General features: G+C 42.6%; 1 protein-coding gene across 4 annotated transcripts in view; it reads left to right on the forward strand.

Annotated features, from left to right (window-relative positions):
• The window catches only part of LOC121277627 (muscular LMNA-interacting protein), a 192,028-nt gene that overhangs the window by 13,515 nt on the left and 160,610 nt on the right, over positions 1 to 17,903 (forward strand). For all 4 annotated transcript variants that reach the window (XM_041187190.1, XM_041187191.1, XM_041187193.1 and 1 more), the window contains exon 2: positions 14,656 to 14,709. In XM_041187190.1, coding sequence (XP_041043124.1) covers positions 14,698 to 14,709 — 12 coding nt within the window. In that variant the 5' untranslated portion in view covers positions 14,656 to 14,697. The remainder of the gene's footprint in view (positions 1 to 14,655; positions 14,710 to 17,903) is intronic.

A 17,903-nucleotide genomic window follows, 5' to 3' on the forward strand; every position in this document is an offset into this window, starting at 1 on the left:
TTGTGTGGTGCGAATGTTACTTGCCACTTATCAACCCAAGCCTGGATATTGTCCAGGCCTTGCTGCATTTGGACATGGACATGCTTCAGTATCTGAGGAGTCGCGAATGGTGCTGAACATTGTGCAATCATCAGCGAACTTCTGACCTTATGATGGAAGGAAGGTCATTGATGAAGCAGCTGAAGATGGCTGGGCAGAGGACACTACCCTGAGGAAACCCTGCAGTGATGTCCTGGAGCTGAGATGACTGACCTCCGACAACCACAACTGTCTTCCTTTGTGCTTGGTATGACTCCAACCAGTGGAGAGCTTCCCCCCTGAATCAAATTGACTCCAGTTTTGCTAGTTTAAGCAACAGAAAATTATATTTATATAGCTAAATGTCCCAAGGCACTTCACAGGAGCACTGTAAAGCAAACTATGATACTAGTCCAAATTGGAGATATTAGGGCACATGACTGAAAGCTCGATCAAAGAGGTAGGTTTTAAGGAGTTTCTTAAAGGGGGAAGTGAGGTAAAGCAGTAGAAAGGTGTAGGGAGAGAATTACACAGCTGGGGCCTAGGCAATTATAGGTCTGGCTAACAATGTTGGAGCAATCAAAATTGGGGATGCTCAAGAGGCTGAAATTAGATGAGCATAGCTATCTTGGAGGGTTGTGGGGCTAGAAGAGATTACAGAAATAAGCAGGGGCAAGGCCATTGAGGGGTTTAAAAACATGGGTGGAAACTTTAAAATCAGGACATTGCTTGATTGGAAGACAATGCAGGTCAGCGAACACATAGGTGATGGGTGAAAGGGACTTGGTGCAACTTAGGGCACAGGCAGCAGAGTTTTGGACCACCTCAACTTTATGGAGGGGAGAATGTGGGAGGCCAGCTGGAAGTGTGTTGGAATAGTCAAGTCTAGCGGGAGCAAAGGCATGAATGAGGATTTCAGCAGCAGAAGAACTGAGACAAGGGTGAAGTTAGGTGAGGTTACGGAGATGGAAATCGGTGGTCTTCATGATGTGCGAATATGTGATTGGAAACTCATCTTGTGGTCAAATATGATACCAAGTTGTGAATAGCCTGGTTTAGTCTCAAAACAGTTGCCAGGGAGAGTGATGGAGTTATGGCTGAGGAACAGAGTTCGGAGTGCGAGGGAGGGATGAAAAACAATGGCTTTGGTCATATCAAAATTTAATTGGAGGAAATTCCTGCTGATCCAATACTGGATGCCTGATATGCAGTCCAATAACTTAGCAACAGTTGAGATGTTGGTGAGGTAGAACTGGGTGTTGTCAGCATACGTGTCAAAACTAATGCTGTACTTTCTGGTGATGTCGCCTAGCGGCGGCATGTAAATGAGAAGTAGGAGGGGGCGAAGGATAGAGCTTTGGGGGATGCCAGAGGTAATAGTGCTCTATCTTCCAGACTCATGTTAGTGTGGCTTAGAGATCAAAGGTGTAAATAACTTGAGAACTTAACCCAGGATTTAGCTTTCACTGAGGAAATTATCCCTTTGCAGCATCCAACACAAAATGGGGTTACACTTTTATTTCATTAGTAGTCGAAAATCAGCATGCTGGCCTGCATTAACCTGCTCCAAGCACCTTTACTTTTATTGGGAGATGAATGATGAATTGAGCTAGGATACCATCTTCACTCTATTTTTCACCTTTACAACCTTGATTCAGATCGATTGAATCAAAGTCTAGAGAACACAATAAACTGATTTTTGTTGACCATATTAAGCCCTATTCGATGCTGACTGCAACCAATCATCTAATTGTTTGGACTGATACCTGATGGAAACATCAGAAAACAATCTGTCGAGATGAATACAAAGTTACTTTTAAGGTAAATATAATAAGTAACAAGTCATGAAATGTGGTCATGTGCTTAGATGATTTGACATTCATATGATCTGTTATGTACTGCAGGACAGCAAATGACCTTGGGCAGAGGCACTACCACTTTAATCATCTTTGTTTTTAAATTCTTCCATGGCTTCTCAGTAGCCACCTCCAGCTATACAACCCTTTGAGATAGCTGTGCTTCTCCAATTCTGATCTCTTGCACATTCCTGATTTTAATGATTCCATTTTTGGTGTCCATGCCTTCAGCTGCCTAGTCACTAAGTTTTGGATTCTCCTCCCTAAACCTTTCCCCCCGTGAATTCCCTTTGCTCCTTTAAGGTACACCTTACTGACATCTTAGACCAAGCTTTCTGTCATCTGTCTTACTATGTACAGTGTTTTTGTTTAATAATGTTTCTGCAAGTTGTTCTATTAATCCTGATTGTAAATAAATAACTTAAGGCTATAAATTAATACTTGGAAACTTGGAAGATTATAATGAAGTGTGAGACTGGTTTTGCTGTTAGTCATGCTCACTGCAATCTAAATGGCATTTAGCATTTGTCAGTCAGAAGTCATTATCAATGATAACTGCAATATTATTCCATTTCAGTGAAGCCTAATAAGATGCGGAAGATTGTCTACTCTTCACTTCTCAGCTAACAGTTGCTCTGATGTAGCAGTGACACTGTTTTCTTTCACTATGGTTATATCATTTCATATTCCCATGCTCCTTATTGTTTTGTGCTATTACTTGGCAACCATGCCCCTCATTATAGTGTGGCTTGACTTAATACATCTCTCCCCCCACTTCAATGTTACCCTAAAACCTGCCTTTTGGATTGTGCTGTATGGCACCTCTCCTACCCTCCTCCACTTACCCACCCACCTTACTTTTATGTGGGTCTGATACCCAACTATGAATTAGAGGCATTATGTAATTGCAAGTGATTGCAGTTAAGAAGCTTTGTTTGAGGCATTAGCTTGGATTACCTCCCGATGAGGGGAAAGTCCAGCCAAGTTCACTTCTTCAATAACCATATATCAGCATCCACCTTAGAGTTGTGCTGACCCAGTGAGGTCAGGTTTATGGTGCTGGTGCCTGGAAATTAGAGTTCTATTTCCTGCTCTGAGACTCTGTACTGCCAGCATTGACAGTTAGGGTTCTCACTTGTGAATATTCCACAGAAACAAAGGGAAATCAGAGGGAAATGCACAAAGAGGGAAGAGTGTATCCTCCATGCACCTGCCAGTGTTGTTGCAAGTGGCAAATAATATTTGTACCTTTTGCTCAGATATCAGCCAGCACTGCCTGCCTTATTCATTGGCTGCATGCCTGTTTGGAGGGAACTGGGAATCTGGAATCTCTGAGCCTACTTCAAAGGCAGCCAAAACCTCGTAATGGAGAGCTGTATTCTGAGTTCCCACAACAGGAAGACATGGGAAAAGAGAAATAGCAGCAACAAGTACTGAGAAGATACAAAAGTTTTCATTTACTGCCTTGGAGGCCCAGGTGCAGGCAGTGGACAGGTGGAAGGAGATCCTTGTGCGCAGGGGACAGAAAGTCTTCCAGCCAACCTCTCTGCTTTCAGTGGGAAGGCGTCACAGAGAAGGCCAATGCCAGACTCTTAGCTCCCAGGACATGGCTGGAGTGTGATGGCACTTGTTAAGGTAACAGTGTTGCTCTCTTACTCCCCTCCAGCCTCATGCACAATAAGTTTTTTCCCAGGGTGGAAGAGTCAGTTTTTAGGGGACATAGATTTAAGGTGGGAGGAGAAAACTTTAGAGGAGATGTGCGGGGCAAGTTTTTTATGCAGAGTAGTGAGTGTCTGGAATTTGTTGCCAGAGGAGGTAGTGGAAGCAGGTTCGATAGTGATGTTTAAGTGGCAGCTTGACAAATACATGAATAGGATGGGACTAGAGGGATACAGACCTCTAGTTTTAGTTTGACAGGCAATATGATCGGCGCAGGCTTGGAGGGCCGAAGGGCCTGTTCCTGTGCTGTACTTTTCTTCGTTCTTTGTTCTTTGAATCCAGCTCTAACCTGTGTCAAGGATTTGTGCAGAATGTGGAATGGTGCACTTTTGTCCAACATGGAACAAGTAATCAGCTCTACAAACATGACAAAGCTGCCCACTGTCATGGAGCTTCACCTGACCACTGCCATGGAGCTTAGACAGTTTCCATTCTTGCTTTTGGACTCCCTGTTAACAGGAGCGCTCAGACTGTCATGTCACTCCAGCACTGCATTCTCACACAGTCATGGGAGTGCTAATGCCCATTCTAAGAGAGTTGCCTTGGCTGCATGGCAGAAACACCTCTTGTCCTCTGATGGGTGACAGCATGCCTGCATCCCCAGTATGCCCCATGTCAGTGCTGTAGTTAATGCTAACCAGACAGTCAGTGCAGACTGTCCCATCCCACACTGAGATGCTGCAGTCTACAGCTGAGCCTTTGACCCAGGGCTGTTCAAGGTCAGCCATCACAGCCATCTGAAGTGTCCTCAATGGAAACTCAGCAAACTTCCAGCTCCTAAACAGTAGTCAGTGGGAAAAGCACTTTGTTAGATTCATAATTATTCATGTTACCTGTTGGATAGAGATTGAATTGAGTTGTTTGAATTTGTTTTTTTTTACATAGATTGGATTTTATTGTTTGTTCGTAGTGAAGTAAAGAGACGATGTATAAGACTGGCCTAAGTTGGGTAATCAGATGGTATTTACATGAACAATGGTGATGAAGATTCCAGTACTGTTAATGTATTAGGCAATAAGGTTTCGGGGAAACACTCTCCAATGGAATGCCATCTGAGAGCTCTGGCAACCAGGGGCACTACTCTTCAATGCCTGCCACGAGGTCTATATGAAGTTGTATTTCTGCTTCCCACCAGATCTCAGCCTCTTAGTCATGTGGCATTGCATCATAGTTATAACAATAGTTATGTCAGTAACATTACTCTACATCTCCCTGCAAGTCTTTATCCCAACTATACACATCTTCCTACACCACACTGTCAAGACCCTTCAGAACTTTGCATGTCTCAATGGGATCAGCTCTCATTCTAAACTCCAGAAAGTGTTATGACCGGCCCCCGGGCGAGGTTTTCCCAATTTGTTATGATCTTGGCTGAGATACCCAAATTGTTTTGTTCCTGGGTGAGGAGGGATGAACTGGCTCCCCTAGATTGGTTGCAACAAGGTTAATTTAAAAAGGACCCTTTCCCCCCTGGATACCTTTTCCCAGTGCAAATGCATTTATGTTTTAGCAGGAGCCAATTTAACCAGGATTTCTTGAGTCAAAGAAAAAGTAAGTTTAATAGTTATTACAACCTGAGAAAAAATAATAAAAATGCAACACACATACACACAGATCAGAAATGAGAAGTTGAGACCAAAAATCAAAGTTAAAAAAGATATACGAATCAGTCTTTAACTTGTCCGTAAGGAGTAGATGGCGAAAAGTTGTGACCATTAATTTGGGTGATTCTGGTAGAGCTGACTTTGGTAGTTGAGCAGTTAGTTTGGAGACACTTGGTTCTATGGGTTAGCTGAAGGAGCTGTTCTATTTCCTTTTTGATTGTGGCTTTGCTGACTTGCTTCCAGCAACAGAGAAATACTTTTTTTTTTCTTACCTGCAAGCTGCAGGCATGCCTGGTTGATGTTCTTCAGCTGTGATCTTCATAGCACATGAGCACACCAGAACTCGCGTGCACAGACCAGATTTGCAGCTGGATTTTTAACCCCTTTCCTTGTGTATTCCTGGAAGGGAAAATAGCAAGCTTGTCTTTTGCCCAGAATCTGCTTTCTTTCAACTCAGACCATTTCCACATTCTGAGATATAACTCAACAGGAGATGGTTTCTGCTGAGATCTGGTAATCAGTCTCCATTGTCTCTGGAACCACAGGAGATTAGAGTCTTTTGCATTGCATCTCTCCCTTTCAAGTGTCTCTGAGTGAAGTAGGCCTTGACCCCTTTTAGGTGCCACATTCTGTTCTCTGGACTAATCGGTCAAGTGTAATCCATGTAGAAATTTTCCAGAAAGTGGTTACTTTACAGTCTCAGCCAAATTTTGCTTGCATGTGCTTTCTAAAAAACATATCTTCCTTTAAAAGTTCAGTATGCCCATAAGTAACTTAGGGCTGTGATCCACTGTCATGACAAAGTATAGGCCAAATTTACTCAGCCTCTCATCGTAGGACAGACCTCTCATCCCAGGGGATCTTCACTGTTCAACCTTCGATGCAAATATATCTTTTCCTAAATATGGGGACCAAAACTGTGCACAGTACTCTAGGCGTGGTCTCGCCAAAGCCCTGTACAATTGTAACAAGACTTCTTTATTATTGTACTCCAATCCCCTTGCAATAAAGGCCAACATGACATATACTTGCTTATTGTACCTGCATCTAACTTTGTATGTCTCGTGCAAGTACATCCAGGTCCTTCTGAACATCGCCTACAAGTTGCCGGCTGACTTGTACATTAATAATGGTGTGCGTCATTCACACACCATCACTTTTTCAGCAAAATCTGGGTGAAAAAGGTTCTTAGTCACAATCTAAAGTTGAGTCCATTTTGTAGTCTGCTTAATGAATGCTGTAAATCTTAACTATACTCCGCTCGGATAAAGTTGGAAAGGGCAGTAAGCAAATTTGAAGACAGGCTAAAAGGTCTTGAATTATTGTCTTGGGAAAGAAAAGGTTAATTGTGGAATAATCTCAATTCAAATGTATTGTTGAATGAACAGCTGAAATAAGTGCTAATGCAAGATAATTTCACAATAAAAACCAGCTGGAATTTGATATGAGACATGGAATCACTGGTAAAATGCAGATTAAAAAGAAATTCAATTTTCAAATTATTTTTGGGCTCTGAGTGGCTGGATGCTTAACATGGTCATATATTCGAGCTGATTTCCTATGGTATTGGTCAATGGTTTGGAGACTGTTCTGATGTTTAAATGCGAGTAATAGCCATGTTTAACCTGCACTGGCCTTTTGAGGTATCTGCTTAGTTACTTCCAGTAGGGAATTGGCACAAACAGGCAGAACTTGCCATCAATAGAAACTAATCACCATGGGAAGTTTCTGCAGACTGGTAGCCATTGTAAATCTCTGGCTGATCCACTTGGGGAAAGGTCATGCTGTCAAAATCAGAAAACCCATTAGGAACTCACTTCCTTTCTTCTTAGAATGTATTGCTAGCATTTTCAGATGGAAACAAAAAGAGGATGAGGTAGAGCAAGTCATGCTGAAACTGTATGTAGTGTTCTGGTATGAGTCTACTTTGAGAACTGTGCCCACTGCTGGTTACTGAGGCATGGAAGAGAGAGATTCAAGCATTAGAGGCAATTCAGAGAAGGGTCCAGAGGCTGATCTCTTATATAAGGTTTATGATATCAGGAAAGATGTGAAACCTTTTTAATGCCTCCCCAAATGAAACAGCTGAAGGTAATTTTATAGAGAAAGTATAAACAGTATAGAAAAGACTGGTCTAGACAATTCCTTCAAACTAAATTGCCAGATCAGGGCAAGGAAACATGATTTAAAATGAGAGAAATGTTTCCTCGAGGCCCCCATACCTGCTTAATTACAGATCAAACTAACTGGACTGTTTTCCTGCAGATTGACTTAGCATCCATGTTAAATTTGATAAGGAAAGAAACTTCCATTTTAACCCCAGGTATTTTTAAAATACTGTGTGGATATGAAGGTAGAAATGTTCCTTATTTCACATGGGATAAAATCTCTTATTTTGTCACACGAAGCAAGGAGCTGCCTGAGCCAAATGAGTTCTTTCATGAAATGCTTCTCTCATTTCCATTCTGTTATTCTGTTCTGTTTACACTATCTCACTCCATGCACAATTCTTTGAAGAGGACTGACCCATTTTCAGGTCCATTCACTGGAAGCTATGGTAAAGCAGTATTTCCTAACTTATCCTTTAAATTTCTTGCTCTCCTTCCCTCATGGGATGTGTGCACGTGCGGTGTGCGGTGTACGGTGAGCTAGATCAAGCTCAGTGTGATTCAACTCCCCAGATGATTAACCTGCTAACACTCGGGTGCTGAAATTCCTTTTCTCCCACCGTAACTCTGGGAGATCAGCAGAACCCCAAAATCAACGCTGGAGACCCAGCATAACCAGTGTCTCGCCAACCCAGTTTACCCTGAATAAAGACCATTTAGTCAAGGTCCTGGGATGATGTGGGCTTGAATACCCAGCACCTGAATACAATTAAACACCCAATTGGTATATACAATTAATTTTCACAATTGTGCAACTGACTTATTTATGACTTAATGCCCTCAGAAAAGAAAGTTCAGATAATTGGAATAAAATAAAACTGCAGTTTGGAGAGACAAAAGGATTTGGATTACTTGGACACAGTTGTTAAATGTAGAGATCTTAGCCAATGCAATACCTGTTGCTTCTGCTAAATTCTGAACTCTAGACATGTCATATTACTGAATGTGGGCAAGGAAAAATGCCTACGGAGTTTGGAACCAGCATTTGATGAGAAAATAATGGCGAGCTAAATGGGCACACCATTATTCGTGTGTAAATATTTGTGGTGAGGAAGAGTTACACCATTTGTTGCAAAGTGCTTGCCTTAGCCCTGCACTAACAGAAGCTCAGCATAAACCTTTGAGTTTCAAGAAGTTTCTGCATTTGCATTATTAAATTGAGGTAAACTCATCACAGAAAGTTAGTGTTGATATTTAATGACTTAAGAACCCTTTTAATGAGATTATTGTTCCAGCAATGCTGCTCAACTTCTTTGGTCAAGAAAGGCAACAACTGTGAATAGTTCTTGGAGGTTTTCAAAATTTAAATTTTTCTTTCTTACTTTTTCCCTGTTACATTTTTTTCTGTCTCTCTCAATCCAATCTTTCTTTGCCTCAGTTTCACTTACAGTATCTAATTTGACTTTAATTTGCCCGATTTCTTTTTCTAGTATCCCTCTGCTTCATTCTCTATCCTTCAATGTCAACGCTTAAGGAGATGTAGACGTGTATTTTTATCCGAGAGTAGGGTGCACAGTTGGGAGAAATCCCGGCTCTGTGACCCCAACTTTTTAAATATAGCTGCCTGGATGTCAGATGTTCAGTCTGGTGGTAGGTGGGTGTTGGGGGAGGGGTGTGGGAGTGTCAGGGATTGAAGAGGCTGCAGACTATATTAGAAGTCAGGTCAGGTGACCACAGAAGTAATGAGGAGGAGGCCAGGTGAGGAGGCTGGCTGGGTGAAAGGCCTGTCTTGGGGCTTCGACAATGTATCCTAAATCTTTTAAAGAAGAATAAAACAAGGAACATCCCTCCAGCCCTCAACCCCTTACCTCCTCTCCTCATAGGCTCCCCATGCCAACTCATGCCCTTACCCTCCCCATAACCCCTTGTACCCTCCATGCCAACTATGCCCCCTGTATCCACCACCATGATCCTTTACAGCCCCAAGGCTAACTTCATGCCCCACCCACACACTTTGTCCTTACCATGCCAACTCAACCAGTATACACCATGGGCAGACCTCTGGACACATGCAGAGATGCGATAAAATAAACTTCTAAATGTCTACTACAAACTTTAATATATAGAAAAACACACTCATTCATAAAAAAAATTTACTACATTTATATTCCTTCAGCAACATAAGCCTTACAGCAACAAACATTTCATTCAAGTGCACAATGGCTTATAACAACCAGGATTGAAATTCATAGCAACAACAAAAATACCTGGAAAAATTCAGCAGGTCTGGCAGCATCTGCGGAGAGGAATACAGTTAATGTTTCGAGTCCAAATGACCCCTCAACAGAACTAAGTAAAAATAGAAGAGAGGTGAAATATAAACTGGTTTAAGGGGAGGGTGGGACAAGTAGAGCTGGATAGAGGACCAGTGATAGGTGGAGATAACCAAACCATGTCATAGACAAAAGAACAAAGAGGTGTTGAAGGTGGTGTTGAAGAATGTGCTAATTAAGGATAGAAAGCAGGACAAGCAAGGTACAGATAGCCCTAGTGGGGATGGGGTGGGATGAAGGAATCGAAAAAGGCTAAAAGGTAGAGATAAAACAATGGATGGAAATACATTTAAAAATAATGGAAATAGGTGGGAAAAGAATAATCTATATAAATTATTGGAAAAAAAAGGGGGGATCGGAAAGGGGATGGGGATGGAGGAGAGAGTTCATGATCTAAAATTGTTGAACTCAATATTCAGTCCGGAAGGCTGTTAAGTGTCTGGCCGGAAGATGAGGTGCTGTTCCTCCAGTTTGCGTTGAGCTTTACTGGAACAATGCAGCAGGCCAAGGACGGACATGTGGGAATAAGAGCAGGGTGGAGTGTTGAAATGGCAAGCGACAGGGAGGTCTGGGTAATGCTTGCGGACAGACCGAAGGTGTTCTGCAAAGTGGTCACCCAGTCTGTGTTTGGTCTCTCCAATGTAGAGGAAACCACATTGGGAGCAACAAATGCAGTAGACTAAATTGAGGGAAGTGCAAGTGAAATGCTGCTTCACTTGAAAGGAGTGTTTGGGCCCTTGGACAGTGAGGAGAGGGGAAGTAAAGTAAGGGACAGGTGGTTGCATGGGAAGATGCCGTGGGAGGGGGTTGAGGTGTAGGTGGTGATGGAGGAGTGGACGATCCCTGTGGAATGCCGCCGGGGGGTGAAGGGAAGATGTGTTTGGTGGTAGCATTATGCTGGAGTTGGCGGAAGTAGCAGAGGATGATCCTTTGAATGCGGAGGCTGGTGGAGTGATAAGTGAGGACAAGGGGGACCTTATCATGTTTCTGGGAGGGAGAAGAAGGTGTGAGGGCGGAAGCGTGGGAGATGGGCCGGACATGGTTGAGGGCCCTGTCAACCACGGTGGGTGGAAAACCTCGGTTAAGGAAGAAGGAGGACATGTTAGAGGAACTGTTTTTGAAAGTGGCATCATCAGAACAGATGTGACGGAGGTGAAGGAAATGAGAGAATAGGATTTAGTCCTTAGAGGAAGCGGGGTGTGAGGAGCTGTAGTCAAGGTAGCTGTGGGAGTGGGTAGGCTTGTAATGGATATTGGTAGACAGTCTATCACCAGAAATTGAGACAGAGAGTTCAAAGAAGGGAAGGGAAGTGTCATAGATGTACCAAGTAAAAATGATGGAGGGGTGGAAATTGGAAGCAAAATTAATAAATTTTTCCAGGTCCAGACGAGAGCATGAAGCAGCACCGAAGTAATCATTGATGTACTGGAGAAAGATTTGTGGGAGAGGGCTGGAGTAGGACTGGAACAAGGAATGTACCACATACCCCATAAAGAAACAGGCATAGCTGGGGCCCATGCGGGTACCCATAGCCACACCTTTTATTTGGAGGAAGTGAGACGAGTTGAAGAAGAAATTGTTCAGTGTGAGAACGAGTTCAGCCAGCCAGAGGAGAGTAGTGGTGGATGGGGATTGTTTGGGCTTCTGTTCAAGGAAGAAGCGGAAAGCCATCGGACTATCTTGGTGGGGGATGGAGGTGTAGAGGGATTGGACGTCCATGGTGAAGAGGAAGTGGTTGGGGCCAGGGAACTGGAAATTGTTGATGTGATGTAAGGTGTCACAGCAATCACGGATGTAGGTGGGAAGGGACTGGGCAAGAGGAGAGAGAATGGAGTCAAGATAGCAAGAAATGAGTTCCGTGGGGCAGGAACAGGCTGACACGATCGGTCTGCCAGGACAGTCCTGTTTGTGGATTTTGGGTAGGAGGTAGAAGCGGGCCGTCTGAAGTTGGGAGCTGTGGAAGGAAGATCTTCAGAGGAGATGAGGTCAGTAACAGTCCTGGAAACAATGGCTTGATGTTGAGTGATGGGGTCATGATCCAGGGGGAGGTAGGAGGAAGTGTCTGCGAGTTGACGCTCAGCCTCTGCGAGGTAGAGGTCAGTGCACCAGACAACAACAGCACCACTCTTATCAGTGGGTTTGATGACAATGTGAGGGTTGGAGCGCAGCAAGTTCAGAGAGAGATAGGTTAGAGTGAGTGAGAGGAGCAGAGATATTGAAACAACTCTCAACATGCCAACAATTCTCAATGAAAAGATCAAGAGAAGATAAGAATCCAGAGGGAGGGGTCCAGGTGGAGGGAGAATATTGGAGGTGGGTAAAAGGATCCGTTGAACGGGAAGAGGACTCCTGCCCAAAGAAGTGAGCACGGAGACGAAGGCGGTGGAAGAAGAGTTTAGCAGCGTGCCGAGCCTGAAATTCATTGAGATGAGGGCGTAAGGGTATGAAAATGCGTCCTTTGCTGAGCACTGAACATTTAGCTTTGGAGAGGGGAAGGTCAGGGGGTATAGTGAATACATGGCCAGGGCTGGGATTGGAAGACGGGATGGGGACAGAGGGACAGGTAGGGGTGGAGGGTCCTGGATGGGTGTTGGTGCCGATGAGTTGTTGGAGCTTGCGTTCCTTAGCACTTGAGAGAAAGAGAAAAGGTTTCTTGTTGAGGTGTCGGATGAGACGAAGAATAAAATGAAACTGGGGGCCTGCGCAGCTTTGAAAAAGGTTGCGGCGGTGCTGCTGGAGGGAGAGGTCGAGTGTCTTTATATGGTGGTGAATGGCACTGAGTGTGGATCTCAGAATGCGACGAGAACAGCAGTCTGAGGAGTGTTGTATGTGCCGGAGATACCTGTAATCCTGGGTGGGTTCGAAACATGAAAGATGGAACGTCAGTTGGAACCCACGTGGGGTAAGTCAGAGACGGAGACAGTCACTGAGAAAGGAGATATGGTTGTGAAAGCGAGTTTTAGTAAACACCTTATCAAACACCAGGAGAGAAATAGAAAGCAACGAAGGTGAACAAGGCAAAAGAGAGATACGAAAATCCTGATGGAGAGAAGCGCAATACTTCAAGGTAGGCATTCCTTGAAGAGAAGTGGCGGTCAATTAAACACTAAGATAAAAGCAAAAAAACTGTGGATGCTGGAAATCCAAAACAACAACAAAAGTACCTGAAAAACGCAGCAGGTCTGGCAGCATCTGCGGAGTGGAATACAGTTAACGTTTCAAGTCCGAATGACCCTTCAACAGAACTAAGTAAAAATAGAAGAGAGGTGAAATATAAGCTGGTTTAAGGGGAGGGTGGGACAAGTAGAGCTGGATAGAGGGCCAGTGATAGGTGGAGATAACCAAAAGATGTCACAGACAAAAGGACAAAGTCATTGAAATTCATAGTCCCATTTCAAAGAGTCTATAACAACTTGTGGCTGTCAATCAAACTGTAAACTGCAGACACCCTACTGTGATAATGGATGGTTGTAAAATCAGTCATGCAGCAGTAATACAATAATGGAAGCCCTCAGGCTTGTGTCAATAGACAGAGTGCAATAGCAAACAATTATTTTTGTTTAACACTCCAGACATTTTTTTCAAAGATTTAATGGGCAGGAACTTTAAATGCCTTGACTACTTGACAGCTCCCTTTGACAGGTGCTTTTGAAAGTTCCTCTTGACACTTTTGATAGGTCCTCTTGACAGTGGCGTTTGATAGTTTTGACATTAATTTGACACATCTGTTGACAGTTCCAATGAGCTTGACAGTAAATGAGTTTATGCACTTTTTATACACGTTTTTACCTACTTTTAACAATTGCAAAGGGCACATGACACCCCTCCCCTCTCACCCCCAAAGGTTGTCCTGGGACCATGTCCAAATGGGTCATCCTAGCTATCTAAAAAAAAATGCAAAATGCTCAGACCTGCTCTTACCTGGCCAACTCGGCACACTTTGGGTTTCACACACCTGCCCTACCAAAATTCAACTTGAGTTGAGGCAGCTGCTGACTTAAATGGCCAGTTTCTTCTGTGAACCATGCACGTAAACCACCCCCGCAGAAAGGGTAAGTGCAGTACCGGGGGTGGGATTCCGATTTCTGTGCATGTCTGCCCTTTTTGCCACGTTGGCGAGGTGCTCTATTGTGGCAAAAATCCAGGCCGTACTATTCCTATTGTTCACTTAGATCCCAGATGCCGTGTTGCATTTACACTGCCAGCAATTTGCAATGCAAACTTTTTATCAGATGAAGGGTGAGGAGAAAATAAATCCAAAACTTAAGACATGTGGTGAGATGCACCACTCCAGCATGACCAGGACTAAAGTCTTAGTCTGCATTTTGTCTCCCTAGCGAAGGACCATTGAGCAACAAGCACTTTAGCTCTCTCTGAAGCAGCATTGAGTGGTATTGCTCAGAAACTGCAATAGAAAAATGGCAGTTAATGAACAATGAAGCCAAATTGTACTTTGTAAGAGAAAAAAACCTGACGAATGGTAACCACTGCCTAAGTGGCTTTCTATAGCCACCTGAGATGTGATGTGCAATGTGGAGGCTGGAGTGTTGCTAATAAAATAAGAGGAATATTTTACATGCAAATTGTTAGGCCAAACATATGTGACACAGGGCATGCAATATTACTTAACATAGTTATCATTTTGGCAACATTAGCAAAATAGATTTTTTTTTATTTAGCGTGTTTTTTAAAGATATTTATAAGTGTGACTATGCACTTGGATGTGTATGCGAAGGTTTGGGGATGCATTATTATCAGTAGCAGTGTTGCCTAGTTGTTTTGCAGAAAAAATGCCATGGTTCCACCAAAGATCTTGCTACTTAACTGGACAGCTTGGAAGCGTGAATCTTTTCCCTGGCTTAGCTCCCACCTCTCTCCTCTGAAATATGATCTCTGGCAGTTACTATGAAATTCAATGCAATAAAACATCCCACAGGGCAATAACAACTGGTGCGTCGGAAATTCCAGGCATAGTCATTCCTTACTTTGAACATTATGTTTGTTTGTCACCTTATAGGATCCTATAATTTATAAGAAGCGAGCCCAGCAGTGTTCTGCAATGAAGTCAGCGGTAAGTATTAATGAGAATCTACTTCAACCAACATTAATATTTTTAAATATCAAATACTGTGGAGGCACAGATCTAGATAATATTGAGTGTGATGCAAATCTTTCTGCAGCCAAACTCTGAGAGTGCAGCTGTTGACTACTCCATAAATGCCATTGATCCTCCTGTGTCGGCTTATGGTATTCCAGATAAATAATATTGTAGAGTTGCTGCAAATAAGTTCATCCTTGATGGAAGATATTTCTAATGCATTAAAGTATAGGCAACTGAATCTCCCAACAGCATACAGCTATATCTAATGTTGAATTCTAGAAATAAATTCAAACTATGCATTTCTGCCATGAGGCTTTGTAAAAACCTTTTATAAAGAATTGTAGTTGATTTAACCCAAAGGATTCCTTTTCCTAGTTAAGTTCATTGTGATGTGTGTCTTACCCAACTAGCACAGACCAGGTCTGCAAGTCAGTTTAATTAATGATAGAGCTAGGGTTCAGTTATTGTTGACTGTGTTATGGAAGTTAGGATTGTGTACAAATTGAATACATGAAGAGGGACTATCCGATCAGCAGACCATTATTGCTACAGTTAAGATATGGTATTAGCCACCTTGGAATTGATTATTGAAACATCTTTCAACGTGTGAGAGGAATTGGGAATATAAATAGCAGCTGAAGAAATTCTAAACATATCCATTTAAATATAAATGATAGAAAAGCCTATAACTATTTTATATATATGAAAATCTATAACTTTTAAGTGGATTTTAAAAAGAGAACACAAAGGCTTGTGTTTTCAAGTCATTGTTATTACCGGTAGATTTTGGTGCGGTTGCAGATGGTTTTCTATATTTTGGGCTAACACCTCTCTCCATTGTGGATTCTGGTGGACACTTTTCAGTGTTAATAGTTTAGATTTCAACCCAGTAGCCAAAGTTACCCAGTATTGCAGTCTAAGTGAAGCCTGTCACCTCCTGTGAGCTTTGCTCTTCAATTGAATGTCTTGTAAGAGTAGCTGATGAATGGAAGCAGGATTTAGATACACTTGGCTACTTACATTACCTGCAATTTCTTTTCTCACCATTTGAATGTCATGGCCTTAATTAATGCAAACCGCAGTTTCGTAAAATAATTGCTGCACAGTCTAGTTCGCAACACTAAATAAATACTGGACTGAGACTTTACCATCCAAACCTGCTTGGTTTTGGCTGCTGCTTTGCCACCTTATTTTATTTAAAACTTTCTTAAAGCTCATCTTTTTGGCCAAACACCTGGGCACTCATGCTTACCTCCCTGCCTCAGTTGTGGTCTACGAAGCTCCTTGGGATGTTTTATTACATTGAAAGCAGGGGATAAGTTTAAGTTATTGTAGCAGGTTTTTAATGGGGAGATCAACATTCTTAACATCAGATATGAAAGATGTAGAATGTACATGCAGTCGGGATGTGCACTGATTGGCAGAAATCACTGCCCAAAGCTAAATAGCCCACCGTGTACAAATAAAGCGGTATACATAATATTTGATTTAAAAAAGCATATGCTATAGGCTGCAATAAAAGCTGTAATTTGTCTTTGTGTTCAGAGAACAGTTATAAGCTCATCTGGCTTCTCACTCTTACTAGCGTCTTGGACCCCTTGATTAGATTCCGAGCTGTGCATGACTCGGAACATTTACCATGCTCCAATTTTCTCTTCTTGTGAGGCTGGGAGATACTGTCAAAGTAAACTCGGAGAGTTGCTGCAGTGCATTGTGTAGATAATAATGCTATCAGCACATAATGTTTGTTGGCTATGAAAGGACAGATATTGACTAAAGCAGCAGCAGCATTGGCAAAGCAGACTGTTCTGGGCGAAATATAGCTTCTTGAGTTTTGTTGCAATTGTACCCATCCAGGTGAGTGGCCAGTATCCCAATCCACTTCTCACTTGACCCCTATAAATGGTGGAGAAGCTGTGTCAGGTCAGGAGGTGAGCCACATACCACAATGTCCAAGCTTTGTCTTGCTCTTGTAGCCATACAGTTGCTGTGGCTGATACAGTTTAATCATGACTGATTCCCAGATAATTGTGCAGTGAAGATAATGGAAAAATGGTTGGAATTTCTCTCACTGGAGATGGTCGTCACCTGACAGTTGTGTAGTATAAATGTTACATACCAGTACAAAATGTTGTTTAAGTTGTGGTGTAGGCTGGCATTTGTGCTTCATTATCTAAGGAATGGTGCATGAAACTTGACACTGTGGAATCATCAGTTCTATTCTAAACTTGATGGAGTGTGATGGAGAGCAAGTCATTGATGAGCCAGTTGAAGGTGGTTGGACCCAGGATGCTACCTCAGGATGTCTGGCATTGATTCCCCCAGAGCTGTGATGATTGTTTTCCAAAAACCCCAACTATTTCCCTGCATAGCAGGGTTTAACTATAATCACTGTGGAGATAGGTACAATCTTTAGGCTGTTGTGGCTTTTAGAAAGGGGCAGAAAAAATTGGAAGGCAAGAGTGACTCTTGGTTCTACTTAATGGGAAGTTCAAAAGGCTATGGTGGCAGCCTGGAAGAATGTCATGAACTCTCCCTCCTCACTGCAGGTGCCAGGCATCTCCAAGGAGATGACAGAAGTACAACAGAGTAAAAAGGGAAGTGGACCCAAATATTCCCACAAAACCAAAGCTACAAAAAAAACTAACAAAATTCAAAAGTCAGCTGATTGAAATGACATGTTCTAACCTCAGATAGGTTCAAAAGTCAGAATGGTGGCTGCGGAATAGTTTGTTTGCATTAGAATACTAGAATATTAATTTATAGCTTGACCCATACCTTTTGGTTAGCATAGAGGCAGATCATCTACATATTCTATCTTTTGACACTATACAGTGGTGGATTTGAGAGCTATTGACCAGGGCTCATCTTCTGACTAGGCACTTTACAGCCTTCCGGACTGAATATTGAGTTCAACAACTTTAGATCTTAAACTCCTTCCTCCATCCCCACCCCCATTCTGTTTCTTCCCCCTCCCTTTTGTTTTTTCCAAAAATTTATATAGATTTTTCTTTTCCTACCTATTTCCATTATTTTTAAATGTATTCCATCCATGGTTTATTTCACCCCACCCCCACTAGAGCTACCTTGCTTGTCCTGCTCTCCACTCTTAATTAGCACATTCTTTTGGATAATATCAGCACCTTCAACACCTCTTTGTTCTT

This window comes from Carcharodon carcharias, chromosome 5, assembly GCF_017639515.1.
Source record: "Carcharodon carcharias isolate sCarCar2 chromosome 5, sCarCar2.pri, whole genome shotgun sequence".
NCBI classification, from domain to species: Eukaryota; Metazoa; Chordata; class Chondrichthyes; order Lamniformes; family Lamnidae; genus Carcharodon; species Carcharodon carcharias.